The sequence below is a fragment of the Acanthochromis polyacanthus genome, chromosome 15 (genome assembly GCF_021347895.1).
Source record: "Acanthochromis polyacanthus isolate Apoly-LR-REF ecotype Palm Island chromosome 15, KAUST_Apoly_ChrSc, whole genome shotgun sequence".
Lineage (NCBI taxonomy): Eukaryota > Metazoa > Chordata > Actinopteri > Pomacentridae > Acanthochromis > Acanthochromis polyacanthus.
The window spans coordinates 6107473-6124719 of record NC_067127.1 but is presented as its reverse complement, the minus strand read 5'-3'; the positions used below and the strand labels follow the sequence as shown (position 1 = coordinate 6124719).

General features: G+C 40.1%; 1 protein-coding gene across 2 annotated transcripts; it reads right to left on the bottom strand.

Moving 5' to 3' along the window:
• Nucleotides 1–198: 198 nt before the first annotated feature.
• Nucleotides 199–17236, bottom strand: p4ha1b (prolyl 4-hydroxylase, alpha polypeptide I b). 2 transcript variants are annotated; one of them, XM_022198357.2, is made up of 15 exons: nt 16737–17236; nt 10509–10591; nt 10266–10362; nt 9917–10068; nt 9175–9312; nt 8727–8966; nt 7287–7513; nt 7020–7196; nt 6772–6842; nt 3828–3927; nt 3639–3692; nt 3480–3545; nt 2039–2107; nt 1764–1860; nt 199–1213 (listed from the first exon to the last, which is right to left on the bottom strand). In XM_022198357.2, exons 2-15 carry the CDS (start codon nt 10588–10590, stop codon nt 1143–1145), a joined length of 1641 nt encoding a protein of 546 aa, XP_022054049.1. In that variant the 5' UTR covers nt 10591; nt 16737–17236; the 3' UTR covers nt 199–1142. The 2 variants fall into 2 exon arrangements, with proteins under 2 accessions (XP_022054049.1, XP_022054050.1); XM_022198358.2 differs by lacking the exon at nt 6772–6842 and adding an exon at nt 5911–5981.
• Nucleotides 17237–17247: the final 11 nt, after the last annotated feature.

Genomic DNA, 17247 nt, shown 5'->3' with positions numbered 1-17247 from the left:
GGGGGGGAATATAAATAAAATGCATCTTCCTTAGAAAAACCCACATATTCTAAACACTGAAAGCACTGGTCAGCATGGACATTCTTATAAACCTACCAGAATCAAAACGGTAAGGGAAAACATACTGTATTTATTGCTGAAACGTAATGTTCTATTGCTCCTTTGTTGCTTTCGCTCATTTATTTCCTAACACAAAGGTGTTATTTACGAAAATTTATTCAACATGTTCAAGCTCAAAGAGTGTCATATGCATTACTGTACTGCATAAATGTAGCTAAAGCATGCAACTTTAATCACGTTTGATTAGTTACACAACTTAGAGCAAATAAAGTGTTTAAACACTGGACTGTGGTCAGACTTTCCAATTCTTTACTCAGTCTTTTTCTTTCATATATATCCTGCGAGTTCTTTCATTCCCATCACATAGCGCTATCTTTATTTTTTATTCTAAGTGGTTTGAAGCAGAAATCACTGCCGTATGTCAATAAGGAAAAAGAGAGAAATTCAGCAAACCCACTACCTGCCAATTCTATGTAAAGTCATTCGCCAGAGAAAATCCCAACAGAACAATAAGCTCATTTAGGGAGAAAAAACTGAACTCTAAATGTGGTAAATGTAATTTTAACAAAGAAAGAGTTTATAGCTCTGGTTTTAAATATTAAAAAGATCTTATCCTTTTCTCAAAAAACTGCAAGGCCCAAGTGCTCAGTGAATGAAATGAATACAATGAATCACACAGACTGACTAAAAAATGTGAACTGTCCCTTTAAGGTTCAAAGTGAAGAAGAAGGAAGCTGCTCCCTACAGTAAGTGCTGAAGGATAACATCACCACAGAGCTAGAGTTCATTCGGAGTGCAAAGAAAGACACATGGGAGCGACAAGGGGCTCGAGAGTTTCTCAAAACTATTCAACGACCTTAAGTACATGTCATCTGTCACAGTGACGGTAACTGCTGTCCCCGGGCTCGACATTAAATCAATCTCTTTGATTCTGGAGTGTTTGTGAAACGGGCGTGAGCAACTTGGACCCCATGTGTCCACGTGTGTCGTCGGTGATCTGCAGTAGTGTTCTTTGGTCCTCGGTGGTTCACAAGGAAGGGGAATCAGGGGCAGGGAGGTAATAAGGAGGCTGTCGTTTTTCATCATTCTGCTTCACTTAAGCCACAAGGTCGCCGCCACTCCTGGCCTCGTTCATGGATCCACTTATTTGATACTAAAAGCAGAAAGATAAAAAGATTAAAAGTCAGAAGCTTAATTAAATTCTTTGATGACTTCAGATGTAGCCCAAATGTTTACCCTTCTCATCGTATAAATCTAAAACAGATGCTGACGTTTGTTTATGACACTGAGTTAAATTGCTTTCAAAATGAACAGTGTCTTGAGCAAATACTATGTTCTGATAAAACGTTTACACAAGTCTTTGTAGACGGTTTTATAGGGAACCTAGATTGTGCTACACCAAGGATGTAGAGATAGTGACTCTGCAACAGTGACAGGAGAGAATTTTTGCATGCAGGGAGGGAAACACTGTCAATAGAATAATTCAACAGAAAAAACAAGGCGTGCTGACTTATTGCACAATCCAAAACTGCAAAACTTCCTATTTTCAGACAGGAAGCTGGTGCTCGAAGTTTTTTTTTAAAGGGGATGTTGCACTTGTAACACACAGATAACTAAACTGGAGAAGAAAGCTGTGTGAGTTTACACTTGACGATTTCACCCAGGTGGTCAGACTACAGAGAACCAGACAAAGAGGAACTCACCCCACTTGTTGCCCACCAGCACGGGGCAGGCTGCATGTCGGGTACTGTAGTCTCCCTCCCCACTAGCAAACAGATTGTACCAGAACACTGCTGTACCCTGGAGTACACAAAAGAACAGACAGACGTTAGATATGTGCACACCCTCATGAATCTCAGAAAGTCACTCTTAATCTCCTTTACTACTTTCCAGAGATTTCTGAAAAGTACAAAATTCAAACACAGCTGCTGGACCAGTAATAATGGACGTTAATGAGCGATGTAGTACAAACGGTCACCTTCTGAGGCCAAACTGCAGCACCAACATCTGGAAATACTGTGGCTCCACCTGCTGACACGTTGCTCATCTACAACGAGAGGCAAAATCCAGTCATTACCGGTTTATCTGAATCAAATAATTCTGTAGTTCTACTGAATCACACCATTTAAAGATCAGGAGTCAAATGGCTTAATGATATTTTTAACGGCTGACTCGAGAACTACTGTTTTTGTTTTGCTTTTAATTGATTTTTATTTATACAGAGGAGTCAGAGTCACATCCTAACCCTTTTGCTACAGATTTGCATTTTTCCAGGTATCCTCTGATGTTTCAGTACTGCAATGAGATGGATTTAATAAAGGTTTCCTCAGTCATGCATCTAAGGCACAACATTTTGTAAATATTGCAGCAGTTCTTCCATGTGTTTAACAGGGATGGGATCAGCAAGTTCTGATTCCAGCGGAAAGTTGTTGATTGAGTGGGGGGTGCGGCGGCGGCGCAGCAGCGACTTCCAATCGCTGGGCCGTTCACAATCGTCGTTAACAAGCTATCGTTAACGTCGTTACCATCGCGCGGGAGTATCAGCAACAATAAAGTGTTCAAATGAAATCGGTGGAAATCCGCGGATCCGCGGTAAATTCCCATCCCTGAAAAAAAGCGGAATTCCGCAAATTCACAGAAAAATCACATCCCTGGTTTAACAAGTAATTCTTATAAATGAAATAATTCAAGTTCAGAAAAGGTGCCATTTTCTGTTTGGTTATGATCTACTTGATAGGTAGACTGGCTCAAATGAATGTGGGAACAGTTTTTCCCCCATCTTTCTTCAGCTCATTAAGTGCTATGTCATTCTTATTGCATCAGCACAGCAGGTCCAGCTTTAACTCAGTTGTTACTTTTGTGAAAAGCAAAGTCACTGGCAGCAGCAAAGCCCATAATCACAGATGGCAGATAGTGTCTTGATGTATAATACCAGGGTGTCACCCTGAACAAAACCACAGAAAAAGATTTGAGATTTTAGTGGTAAGTGTGAGACTGAATTCGATTCAGTACAGAGATAAGCACTTGGTGAACTAAAAGTCTTTTTTTTTTAAATTAAAAATACAAACAATTATTGACATCCAAGTGGTTTTATGGTTTTCTTTTTGTTTAGATTTTAACAGTGGAAATAATTCATTTTACATTTCATTCAAACATTGTGTTAAAGCCTAAGTGATATAAAAGGTGAAATATTTAAAACCACGTTGCCATGTTTTATGACAGTACGTTGCTTCATTTTGTACACATCATGAGATAATCAGTATCTTTATAAAGATCAGGATCTTGACTAAAACCTGAAAAACATGAGCTTGAGCAATGACTTTCTACACAGTATGCAATTATTCAAATCGGCCCTCCATATTGTTGATTCAAAGTTAACAACACTGGTATTTAGGTGTGTGTAGGAAGAGTTTACTTACATAGAAGAGCCATGTTGCTATGCGGTTTCCAGTGCCCAGCTCTTTAAAGGCATCTGGCTCATCTTTCTGTACAGACAAAACCACCACACCATCTTTAATGTCCTGTTATATTCACACCACTGTACAGAATTGAATTTAGATGAATTGAGAAGATCGTACCCTTCCGAAGTCAAAGTGAGGTTCGTATTGCCCTCCAACACCGTAATTCGCAATCTACAGACCAAAAAATACAATGCAAGTCACACAAATGTACTGATCCGATCCCACACCGACACAGGTTTCCTTGAGGACATGGAGATTAATAGATGCTATTTTTCATATGAGCACAACCTTAAAATAACTCTTTACCTGCAACTCTTCTGCAGTGTCCATTTCCAGCCCTGTCAGATCTTCAATCCTCTGGTTGATCGTGTCAATCATTGGATCATCATAGCCAGTGAGCCAAGCACTGGAATAAAGGTAGGGAGGAAAGAAAACAAATTGAGAAAGAAGACGAAACAGGCTATGTGGTATTTCAGTGAGACACACATTAGTCCACTAGATGGTAGTAAAGATTTCTTCTGGAAAGGCGGCTGAGGGTAATGTCATGCGGGACACATGCCATGAAAAGCTCAAATGCAAAATTGAAGTTGCGCGTTGCAATCAGATGAAAGAAAGGGGAAGTAGAAGTGTGAAAAAAAAAAAAAAGAAAAACAGGAAACGGCCCAAGATTTAGAATCTCCAATCAGCTCAGGGTACAGGGTGGTGGACATGTAGAGGTTTGGTGGAGAACTATGACAAAATAGTTTCTCGGATTGAACTTTCCTGACACAACCCGCCTTTCACGCTCACATCCTAAGAGAAAGCCTTTGATCAAAAAGGAATCTTTATTGAGCACAGCAAAAGAAAAAAAAGTTTTTTGGTCAGCTATTAAAACATGAAAAAACTAGTTCTGCAGACCACATTATAAAGTTTAGATTGTTTTTTGTTTTTGGCTGAAGCACTAAAGAACCACAGTAAAAGACACTTTTCAAACTGTTAATATAAAATTAATATAAACTTGTAATTACATGAACCAAAGACAGAATCAATTCCAACATACTGTCAGATTTAGGGGATTTGTTTTATAAGGACATGACCGAGTCAGTGAGACGACGTCCACCCCCTCTGCTTCATGGAAGAATCTAGAGAGACCAGGGGATGAGTCATCTTTTTTTTATCCAAACTTTGTGTTAATAATAAGCTCTATTTTTAAAAGGGATACTGAGCCGAATGTGAGCCAATGAATTCTTTCCTCTAGTGATTTGCAGCCAGTTCAAAAAGAGGTCGAACGGTTCTGAGCTCTTCCATCTGTCTGTCCACTGTCGCCAAGCGCTCGCTCAGAGGGAATTACTGGATTTGTTGGGAGTCTGTGTGTAACTTTGTAGCATCTTAACCTTTTCTTTATTTATTTTTACTTAGTTAGGTCATTGATGCGGTACACAATATTGCAGGTTTTGCACCTTAATATATAAATTAGTTAGGTACATCTGTATAATCTATAATATTGTATAAATCAAAATTAAACTTGATGGGTAAATTTACAACTTAAATCTTATTTTAATCTCTGTTGGAAAGCACACGTGTTGTTTTAAATTTGCATACATAACGGTGACCGGACCGAATGTGGAATGGCATGTTGGCTGGCACGTACACGTAGAAAAACGTCAAAGGAACACCACACCCTTACACCCACATCCGCAAACACACACATTAATTACCAACAACAGTAAACCCAAAGAAATGTGAATACTTTGGTGGGCTGCTCTGTCAGCTATTTTTAGAGTGGGTTTCAAGTTCAACAAACAGTGAGCAATGCAACTATAAAAGATAAACAGTCATTTAATTACAAAAGGGACACTTGACAGTCTGCAGTTTATATCTATCTATGTGCATTCAGACTCTGGTCTTGCAAGTTTCTTCATCATCTGTGCTGATGTGGAAGCTGCAAAAAGCATAGCAGAACTGCAGAGCTTATATTAGTGTAAAAAAAAAAAATCATTCCTGGAAAGCACAATGGGGATTAGAGATTCAGTGCTCGAGATCTCAAATAACCTGGGGCTAAGGGAAAGAAAACAGCCTGTCAAACACTGTGAAGTTCCACAAAAATGTCTCAACCACTGGGTAAAATGAAAGATTTTAGCGACACCAAAAACCAACAACAGGGGTTTGTTTAGCTTGGGTTCACCCATGTTTTAGCACAAAATGGTGATAAATGAAGATTTTGTTTATCCCAAATGAAAGACTCCTCTATTGTCAGTTTTCTAAGTGTAGCTAATTTTAATTTTTCTCCAACCGTTCGCTCAGCACAGGACTAGATGAGTGTTACAGCCACTTCACAGAAATAAAGATGAAGCTGGATGAGAAGGACGCAAAGGCACCGAGGCCCTCTTGATGACCTCTGACCCCTTACCTCTTGGAGACTCTGTACTGGGCAGTGGTAAGTTTCCCAGTTTGGGGGTCATGCACCGTGGCTCGCCTTAACTACAGTAGTTCCCGCAGCACAAGGACACGGAGGTGGAGAAGAAGAAGATGGAAAAAAGAAGGAAAAAAGGACGTGATACACAGAGGAGGATGGATGGAAAATAAAAGAGGAAAGAGGGAGAGAAAAGAAAAGCAGATCCGGTCACTAGTTGTCAATGTTATTCTTAAGAAGGACCAGAGTGTTCCATGAGGCAATGCTAGAATCCAAATGCCCAATCAAAAATAATCAAATTTGTCAGTGAATTAATGCCTGCCTCTGATGCACCACTTGGTTCACAAAAGCATCTATGTTACAATCAACTAGCAGAGAAAGCAACACATTTCCACCTCCTTTATCTTCTTGTGTTACCTTTCTGTAGCAGACTCCTGAGCAGAAACGTATCCATAACAGATCATCAAGAAACAATGGTTCAAACTATTTTTGTTCCAAAGAAGTAAATATCCATTAGTTTTAATGATGATTCTTTTCATTTTTTTTCCTTTCGTGTCTGTGTCATATGTGAAAGCACGACACAACACATTTATACAGAACATGTGGAATAAATCAGTAATAGTTTATAGATGTTTCTATATGCTGTATAAGGCTTTGATCGGTCTCAGCTGGATCCTCTGCTTCAACTCAAGAGCCTTTAAGCTTTGGACGGGCAGAGAAACGGCGCTATGGACAGACAGGAGTACAGAGGAGAAATGGGATGAGTTGCTGAGGTGACAAGGAAAAGAAAATCCCACTGTCTCCTTCTCAGTTCTCTCCCACATCGTCTGTCGCTGGCAGCTTCGGGCTCCGTCTTACCTTTTGCTGATCCTGTAAGAAGCGGTCTCCAATACTCCTGTGACAGGGTTGGAGATGGTTGCCCTGCGCAGCTGTGAAGCCAGGGACATGATTTACCCACACAGAGACGCACACGTGCATGCAGATGTGCATGCCTGCGTGCTTCACACCAACCAGCCTCACAGCTTTGACCTCCTACCCCTCTACATACTTAACTACCTATTAGATAAAAATCTGTTGAATATGTACATATACTCAAATGAGCTTACTCGTGGTTTCGCCAGTTGCTTGATTCTCTCCATTTCTGCGTCAGAGATGATGTCGAGGTATCGAACGATGTAGGGGCGGTCCCACTCATCTTGCTGTTTGACAGGACCCAGCACATATTTGGGGTTACGATTGTTGTCATAGTACCGACAGAACAGTCGGCTCTGCCTGCGGGGTGTCTGAGAGAAAAGGAACGGAGGCAACAAGGAGTTAAAACTCAGTTTGTAAGCTGGAAATTGCGGTATCGTACAGCTAATTCTCTTCCTCACCATTCGGATTCCTTCGCCACGACAAAGCATCTCATACTTCTTCCTCTCGGGGATGAGAGAGAAAGTCTCTGGGGACCTCTTCTTCCGTTTCTTCTTGTTCTTCTCGGTTGTTTTTGTTGTCTCTTGCTCCTTCTGTTTTTCAGCTTCAGCGTCAGCAGCCTTTTTCTGCTTCTCCAACTGGAACTCAAAGTACTTCAGGTTGCCCTTGGCACGCTGGTGCTCCGGGTCTGAAAATGAGACAGAAATAATAGTAGTGATTACAAATAGTGACAACTACTGCAATGTAGCACTGCCTGCAAACAAAGTAACCAAGGTTCCAGCATGACATAATTATATGCTATTTATTCAGTCTGACCTCATCCAGTTTTCAGAAATAGGATCTACAAACAGGATACATTAATTCAGTAGCTGTTTGGGAGGAAATGTCAGATAACAAGGTCACTATCTGGGCTCCTTCATTTCTGCAATTTCACATTTGGCAAAGCAATATCTTGAAATGTACTGCAGTGTCTATTTTCTAGACTGCATTTTTTTTTATCAAGAACAAATGTGACAGGCCAAAATGTCATGAAAAACTATACTTTTCTGACGAGACTGAAGTTCAGTACACTATTCAGCTGCCAAAGTATCTGGTCAATCTCCTTCCGCTAACGTTCAAGTAATCTAAGAATCAATCTCACCTGTCCAAACCACTAATATGTGGAAAACACAGTGTGCAGTCACGTCATTCCTTATCCAGACAACAAAAAACTAGCATGATCTAATCAGGTGCAGTATCAGGAGTTGTACAGTTAACCACAGAGAAATGAATGAAACACAAACCACATCCTTTCAGTTTACTAAATGAATGATTAGCAATTCCTATTAGATCATTATAATCACTAAATAAAAAGCAGACAAATGGCATAAAGCCTCTACAATTATCATTATTGACTTGAAAAGAAAACTTCTAAACTAAACTTCTCTGAATAGTGACTGCTTCACTTTATTTTGGGTGTATATTTGGCATAATCCAATTAGAATCTGCCCAATATGTGACTGTAAGTGGTAAAACCAGCATGATGTTCTAGATAAAACTCAACAGACTCGTAAAGAAATGGGTAATAGGTCTGGATTGTGTGTCTGTGGTCCCCATGTTGATCTCTGGCTCAGCTTCATTTCTCAGATTTCCAGAGTATATTCTAACAATTCCGATATATTCAGTGATGATGTGACCTTCTTTCTTTGTAAAGTCTTTGCCTGTTTAAAATTAAGGCAATTTCCATATGCTTCCTGGCTTATCTAATTAAACAAAGCACAGTTTATGTGTGTAAATCTGGGCAAGATTCCTTCTCTAATTGATGCTTATGTGACATTATTTACCTTTTGGAATCCAAAGTGAGAAGAAAACCATACCGCCCAGTATTATTTTTAACATTGTAAAGTATTTTAGGGACTCACCCAGTTCAAGCAACCTCTTGGTGTACTCCAGCGCCCGTTCTATCTCTCCCTGCTGGTAGATGGCGTAGCTAAGGTAGTCGAGCACCGTCACCTTATCTAAAGTGGACTCCTCTCCGTCATCCAGCTGTTTCAGGGCCTGGGCCATCCACAGCTCTGTGTGGTAGTAATCCACCTCAGAGTAGGCGATTTTCCCCAGCTCATAGCAGTCCTCCACCGTCATATGGCTCTTGTGCTTCACTCCTAGTAACACAGAATATATGTGAAGAGAGGAAATTAGAACCATCTTCAAAATAAACAACACAGAAACCAACAAAAACCTTTTATCTCCATATGATCTGCTGTTAACTTTTAAGGTACTGATCTGTTTTTTGCTAATGCTTCCTGAAAAAATAAGCTTTTGGAGTTGCAAACTGTGTGCCAGCTATATGCGACTGATTTAAAACTGTACCAGGTAGGTCTCCTGTAGAGATGGTGTTGGCATCCAGTCTGTACGTGTCTTGTAACCGGAGGAGAGCTTTAGCAGCACCGGTCTGATCCTCATCTGTGGGGAAGTGCTGTCTCTGGATTGTGAGGTTGGAAATAAATCCTGCGAGAGACAGGAAAGGACAGATGAAGATATAGCATTCTGGACGAGATACAAAAACTTCTGAAATGGACAACAAATACTCTTTAAAGTTCAATGAGACTCCTTAATGTGACTGAGTGTGAAGATTGTAGCTGTATTTAGCTCGATGTGGTGAAAATTAATGAGATAAGCAATGTTCTCTTCTACCTCAGCGACTCATTTTTGAACCAAGGCTACTTGCTACGAAAGTTTTTTAAATATGAACGTACAGCACAACATCGCTATAAACAACCACAGCTCTTCCCTTACAGAAGTTCTCTAAAAGCACACAAACAAAAAACAACCCAACTCTCTGGAGACAGTCCGTTTCAAGCTCAATCAGCCACAAGAAATTTAGAGACAGTCCTGGAAAAGTCCATTGTCAAGTATTTTTGAGAATAGCTCTCTGAAATTCAGGTCAAAAGGTACTGCAAAAATAGGTGCTAACTGTATTAAAATACATCCAGTGACTTTCAAAACTTCTGGCATCTATTGGAGCACCTGGAAAACGACACCACTATTCACGAAACAGCTGTCAGGAGTTTTTGCTGAGTCATGATGGGACCCGGGTCTTGTTTCTCCATACCGTCAGTGGTGTCACTAAGCACAAGGCTCTCCAGGTTGCCCCACTCTGTGTTCAGCCTCTTCATCAGTTTGAAGGCGTTCACTGGGTGCCCGAGGAAGCCTTCGGGGTCCTGTGTGGCTGTGGCTGTCAATGAATCCAGTTTATCAGCCCACCTGCCACAAAGACGGTAATGCAGAGTTAGATGCATTGATAACACTTGAATGCACAATCAGAAATGAACTGATAATATTTTATAAGTTTTGAGTAGTACAGGTAGTTGCTTAGGTGTTGTTATTGTTTTGCAAACATGTGTGTACATATTTAAACATCAATCAAATAAATATGTGCAACTTTGTGTCCACAAACTCACCGTTTGACCTGCTCCAGTTTGTTCTCCTCTGCTTTGATGTAGTCTTTCAGAGAGGTGACAAGGTCTTTTTCTGTGTATAACAGATCTGTCATCTGGCCTGCGGGACACAAATGAGAAACTATAAACACTGCAATGATGAATTAAACTGAGCATCACTAATCTAGTCCTGGAATTCAATTGAATGTTAATGGTAAAACAAAATGAATCAGCGAGGTTAGTCGTACATCATGTGAATGATTTTACCTATAGAGGTGAAGAAATCATTGTGGGCTGACAACGACTGCAGAGAGAGCAGCAACAATAAACACCAACATGGCAGCTCCATCCTATGAAAAATAACAGAAGAATTAGACATATTGCCTAATACATAAATTCGATTAAACTGGAAGCTGGATCGTGCATATTAAAAGATTCCAAATGGATTTTTCTATTTGCTGATATCAGATCAATCTCTGAAAATACTTCGAGCATCTCCTGAATATCACATAACTGTTTTTTTTCTTTTGTCTGCAAATCCGCTCAAAAATGACACCAACCAACCATGGCGTCATTACTTAAAGGCATTAGAGGAGATTTAATTTCCTACGACTTTGAACGTAGCATGCGCACATACAACCTCTCCCTCACCCCCCTCTAACTCTTAACATTTACAAAGAAACGCCCCCCTCCAGAAACTTCCGTAGGACTCGTGAAGTTGTCTTTTACAGCTGGGTCCCCCTGGATCTTTATCTGCCATTATGTAAAAAAAGATGAACAAAACAAGTCGCCAGCTAACTACGAAGCTATACCAAAGCAACACATACAGAAAACACGTAAGTCCAAGGCGTACGTAATCTACGTAACTAGGCCTGAGCCGGAAGACTTTTGATTGACAGGAAAGGGAGCAAAGCAAACGCCTCGGTCCGAGCGCGTTGATTGGCTGATGTTTTTCAGGTCCTGCCATGTCCACAGTTTTGTTTTTTTTTTTTTAATTCTTTTAGAGACCATACATACAGGTCCACTAAAGGTCAGTATATTCATTTTATGTGAATCAGACAAATTAAACAAAAAAGACATCCTCCATAATGCCTTTAAGCTTCATGCAAAATTTTTTTTTTCTTCTTTGTGACTGTGACCATCACCTGCCCTCATGGCAAATTAACCTATCATGTTTATTTCAAGCTGTTTCCTACATTATGCCATTGAGGGCTGTGCACACCCAAGTGAAACATAAAACAAACACAGGACAGACAGAAAGGTGAGGCATAGACAGTGTTCTGAGAGAAAAGGTGCATTTTATTTGTTTGTGCTCTTTAATTCACACCTTAAAACCAGTTACAAATCTAAGACCCTTCACAAACTCCAGATACAACAGAATCCCAACTGGATCAATCATGAAGATGTCAGAAGACCACAAGAAGGATAGATGAAGCAAAGTGAGATCCACAGACACTAACCCAGCAACCTCCACTGACTCAGTGACCGGAGGAACAAACTCTATTGAGTTTTGGTAAGTGCCAGTGTGGTGGGTCTGGCATGCATGAAAACCTCCACCAAAAGAAGGGAACTGTCTCCTCCAGCCCATGGAGGTCCACCCAGCCCCCCCGCAGGAGCCACCGAGCGGAGAGCCAGCCCAGGAACCCGGAGCAACTCCCACTGACACAGCCAGAGCCCCAAGGCCTGCGCAGCAGAACGGGCCATAGCGGACCCTCACGGCGCCCCACCGGTCCACAACCCAATATCACATAACTGAGCTGCTACGTTTCCTTAAACTGTGAAGTCAAAATGATCTCTCCATCATTACTGACACACACATCAACCTATTGAAAAGTTGAAGACAAACTCCGAGTTTCTTTAGCACATTTTCTACTGTCAAAATTACTTGACCTCCCTCACAGCCAGCAACAAGAAACATTCCAGAGTTTACAGCTCATCCAGAACAATGCTTCCTCCATTTTCCTAAACCTCCCTTTCCTCTTATTGTTACCTTTGATTACCCCCTCTATCTTACCGAATTTAAAATAGTGTCATTAAAGGCTTGACAATCCACTCATGTACAGTACATTGGACTCTTATTTTCCCTCAAGTAGAATATAGTTCCCAGAAAAAAATGCTTCCCTACCAAGCCTGTGGATTGTACAGAGTACGTGGGACATTATTTCTGGAAAAACTATTTGGTTCATTATGAAATAACTGTTCATCAAGAGGAAAATATATGTTTTGTGATATAGGCAAACTGACCATCTAGGCAAAAAAGTAGAAAAGCAATTTTGTCTTTACACGCAACAGAAGCTAAAGTTACAAAAAGGATAACTACAAAATTCAAAGTACGTTCTTAATCCTCTCAGGAGTGCAACCCTCCAAACACCACAGAGAGCCAAATATAAAGCTGTGGTTGCTTTCATAGTGTCTGGTTCAGCTTCGGACTTGGCACAACCATAATCCAACAGGGCTACTGGCCAGTGATGGGTGGCACTGTGATTTATACCCACACTAACATAAATCAGAAGAGAACACAGGTTAAACAGGACTAAAACATTAGAATCCACGCAACAGAAGACATTAAAGGTTAATGTGTGAGATGTTAGCTTATAAAAATTCCTGGATTCACACACTTGTGTCCGAATTGGATGCAAAACTAATCATCTCTTCTTTCGCCAAAGGCCTAACATGACATTTATTCTTTTTTTAAAAGTTTATTGTCACATTTTTGAAATACTCTACAAAGAAACAAACAAAAGGGATTAAAAAATATAGTCAAATCTGAACCTTGATGGCCTTGTGTGCAGTGAAAAAAAAGTCCTCTCAAAGCAAGGAAATACACTTGGACGAAAGTGCTGGAAAGAACGGATTCCAGGAGAAGAAGCAAAATTCCCACAAATCATATGACACCAGTCTGCAGCTGTACATGAGCCTTAAAGCCCGTCCTCTAATGGATAACACTTAGCCAAGTGACAAGGTTTGTTACAAATACAGTACAGTCAAAAGACTAAACGATGACCTTCGGGCGTTTTAAGGGATTAGATTTTTCTACACAACAAACTCTGTCTTGTTAGAGATAGTCCTGCGTTGTTTGTGAGCTTAAGCAGGTCAAACTGAACAAAGACAGCAAGCACTAACTATATTTCACATTACTCTGATGACTTAATTGGAATACAGAGTAATAGTACCAAGGACAATACATATAGATTTACTGATTTGTAGCTGTAAGTGATGTAAACCTGCACAAACATCCTGAAAACCCATATTGCCAGCTAAAAATTAAATAACAAGGACCACCAGGTTTTTATAAGTGACCTACTCATGTATGGAGCTCTGTTTGTGGCAAAATAAAGACAGTCTGTGAGATAATCTTTCAAGCTTGACAGTATCATAGGAGAAAATGTATGCATTGTATTTTCAACACTGGGAATAAACACAGGAGGTGTCGGTTACAATTTCATACATTACTATTGGAAAGACTTGCATTCAAACACACACACACAGAAAACTGAACAGCCACATCTGCATTCATGCTTGCAGCACACACACCTCGCAGGAAAGGAAAGGTCAGGCATGAATCGTGCATCTATGCCGTTTAGTTAAGCCTTTGACTGGAAGCAGACAACAGGCTCAGGCAGGTTCTGACTTTGCCCCAAGGACAAGCCCTCAGTGAAAATAGGAGCATGACTTCATGTGGGATTTCAATTTGGGTCAGCAGCAGGCAGCGGAGAGGAAGGAAAATGCATCTCAACTCGACTGAAACTGAAAAAAAGCTATGATAAATTACAAAATTAATATATTTAAATAAAAACTGCAATCATCATTATCGCCAGCTGCTATTGCATTTCCAGAATCTGTGATGCCGCTTAACTCCAAAACACCATAAATATGCCTCTGCCATTTTTTGATTTCCAGGGTATAAATTCAGGGAATGCAATTACTGTAATTACCATAATTACAGGCTGACAGCTGCAGTGTCTGTCCTGTAACAATGTTGCACAGAAGCATTGTCGAGATTAAAGCTGTACAATTACCAGCTATAATTTTGGCGTGTCATGCCACACGTTGCAGTGAGAGTGTTTGTACATATATGCAGCTTTATGTGACATTTAAAGACTTCAAATGAGCGATAAACCATTTAACCTTTAACCTGCCAGACACTTACAGAGCCATTAGACTTAAAGTGTTTGTTTTGGCATCTCATGCTGAGTAAATTGGGCTGCATTCTGTTCAGATATGCACACTCTTATCGCAGTGTCAGGTGAATTGAGAGAGAAAGGAACGTACTGCAGTGCTCACATTACAAATGAATGTCTTAGAAAATCCTACAATTGTGGAATAGAACTTTCCTTCCTTTATCACTTTTACTATTCATTATTTTTCTGGGGGAAAAAAATTCAGCTGTGTGTTTTTTTAGGATACAGCAGTAGCAACAGCAGTAGAGAGTGAATTTAGAGTAAAACAATTACTAGATTATTAGACTGACAGAAAATTGACAGCTCTGTTGAATGATTTTTTTCAAGAGCGCATGAAAGGAATTTACAGGTTCATGCTCTCGAAACCACAAAAAGGTCTACAAGTCAGACAAGATACGAATCTTGAAACTATAACGGACATTACTTCACCGTTTCAAAAACCTATTAATGTCTTAACTCTCTAATCTAGCAGGTTTGAAGGGCATGCTATCTTTTAGAAGAAAAAATCACCAACATTGCATCTTTTTTCAGGGCCAAAATTTTTTTTTTTTTAAAGTTTAATATTCGGTTATATCCAAAAATGAGCAGAGCAAAGCCAAAAATCATCATCATAGTTAATCAAAATCCCTATCTACATGTCTCATTCAAAAATAAATCTCTTTGCAAAGATCCTGCAAATAACTAAAAATACATACACAGTGAGTCAGCTAAGACAAAATGTCACGCAATAAAAATTCAGTAACCTTTCTGGTGAAATGCAGGCTCTGCTTACACAGAGTAAAGAGTGAGCTAGAATAAGAGAATAAAAGGAAAATAAAACATATTACACCAATAATTTAAATGCAGCATAGCTCAGAAACAGTATACAGCGGAGCAGACGGTCAATAAGTTCTGGATGAAATATATTCCTAGAGCTGATTTGCACAACAGCGAGAAAGAAAATGTTGGGGAAAGAAGTTGGAAAAATGCAAATAGCAAAATATCTGTAGCATGTGGGGCCACCATTTTTTCCCTCAATATCAGTAACAAACGTACATGTTGATTCCTGTTCTGTTTTTACATTGGAATTTTGTTACATAGCACAAGACTGTAATATAGTTGTGTTGCTTCCATAGACATGCAGGACTCTATGTTAGCCTACAGTGAGAGAAAAATGTGAAAGGAGCAATAAAACACCCAGAAACTGCTAGACGTTCAGAAGGTTAATTCAGGATACTTAAAATCATGACGTCACAGTACTCACAAGGAAACTTCCAGTCAGTAAAAATTAGGAGAAAAGAGCAAATCACAGAGTTATCTTTATCCTTTCCATGAAATTATAAATGTATGATTTACTGTTGCGTGCACATAAAGGATCCTAAACTGAGGAGCATCCACACATTAAGCACATTTAAGTATTAAACCTCACTGCTTTCACTACGACTTGTGAACAAATGTTCCAAATGATAGTAGCTTTTGCACTGAGAAACTGCCTTGATCACCCATGAGGTTTTTCTGGGAGTCAGATAGCACAGGATGTGGATGGAAGAGGACTGCCACGTCTTCGCCCCTCCCAGCCGGGGAAGCTCATGTGAGGGCTGCACTCTGCTCAATGGAGTCCTGATTTTTACCGGCAATGAATCCTGCAAACTGACTGGCAGCGAGGGGAGCTTTTATTGTATGAAAGGCTGCTGGTGTTGTTGTGTGTTTACCCCTTAAACCTGAATCGAGTGAGCATTTCAATTAATTAGCTACGAAAAGCGGAAGTTGAGTGGAAATAAAGCGTCTAGTATTTCTCCACAAGTAGCCCCAATACAATGTGGTTACTCCAGTATCTATTATGACAGAGTATAGGAGTGAATTTAAATAGCGTTTGGGATCGAGAAATAAAATATGTAGCTTTTAAATGCTAACGTGAAGCTAAGTGAATGGAGCAGCAGCATCCCACGCTCCTTTGCACTGGAATGCCACAAGTTTCGATAAGTTTGCAGTTACTCTCCAGTCGTGGTTTTCACTTCTCATTTTCAGCTCTTTCCACCACGAACTCGCTTAATTTTGTTCATTTTACTACATTTTAATAACTTAGCTCAGTTTTGCATCTTTAGCCCCTAACGAGAATTCAACCAGTTAAGCTATTTTTTAAGCTAGCATAGCTACAGGCTAACAGCTGGATAAAATAGAAGTTTGTAACAGTCGCTGCTGCTAACGGCAAACATTGTTTAAAAAAAACACCGTCTGTGGTTGTAAACTGAGCTGATAACTTCCTGAAATAGCTGGGTAGTATTTTTACAGATAGGCTAGTCTTATCTTATCGGACTCAGGAGGTAATATTCACCTAATCCAGGGCGTCCTGTTGTTATAGTGTGTCGGCAGTTCCTCTGAAGTTTCTGCTCAGACTGACTCTGCTGAAGGGAAGAAGATGAATCCCGGTGGTTCGTCCTATCTGTGATGTTTCACTGCTCTGTTGGCCATCTGCTGGTTAGGGCTGGATTTCTAAAAAGTCAGTCTGCATGCTACGTGCAGATTCTCACATGCTTACTAGAGACTTTTGGGGGCTGTCGTTCGTAATTTTCAAGGGGAGGCGTCTGCAGTTGCACCAAAGTGGCTGAGTATTGTTGGGGTTTTCATTTAGAAATCAAACCAACAAACGTCACCCTACTGCCACGCGTTGTAAATATACTGCACACTCAGATTCCCTTTTCTTCTCAAATTCCTCATTATATACTCTGATTTGTGCTGATCTTCTGTGCAGATTTGCAGTGCTTAAATTGCCCGAACAAACCTACTTTCACCAGCCTTTTTCTCCCACATTCCAGAAAATTCCTTCCTTCCAAGCAAAAAAAAAA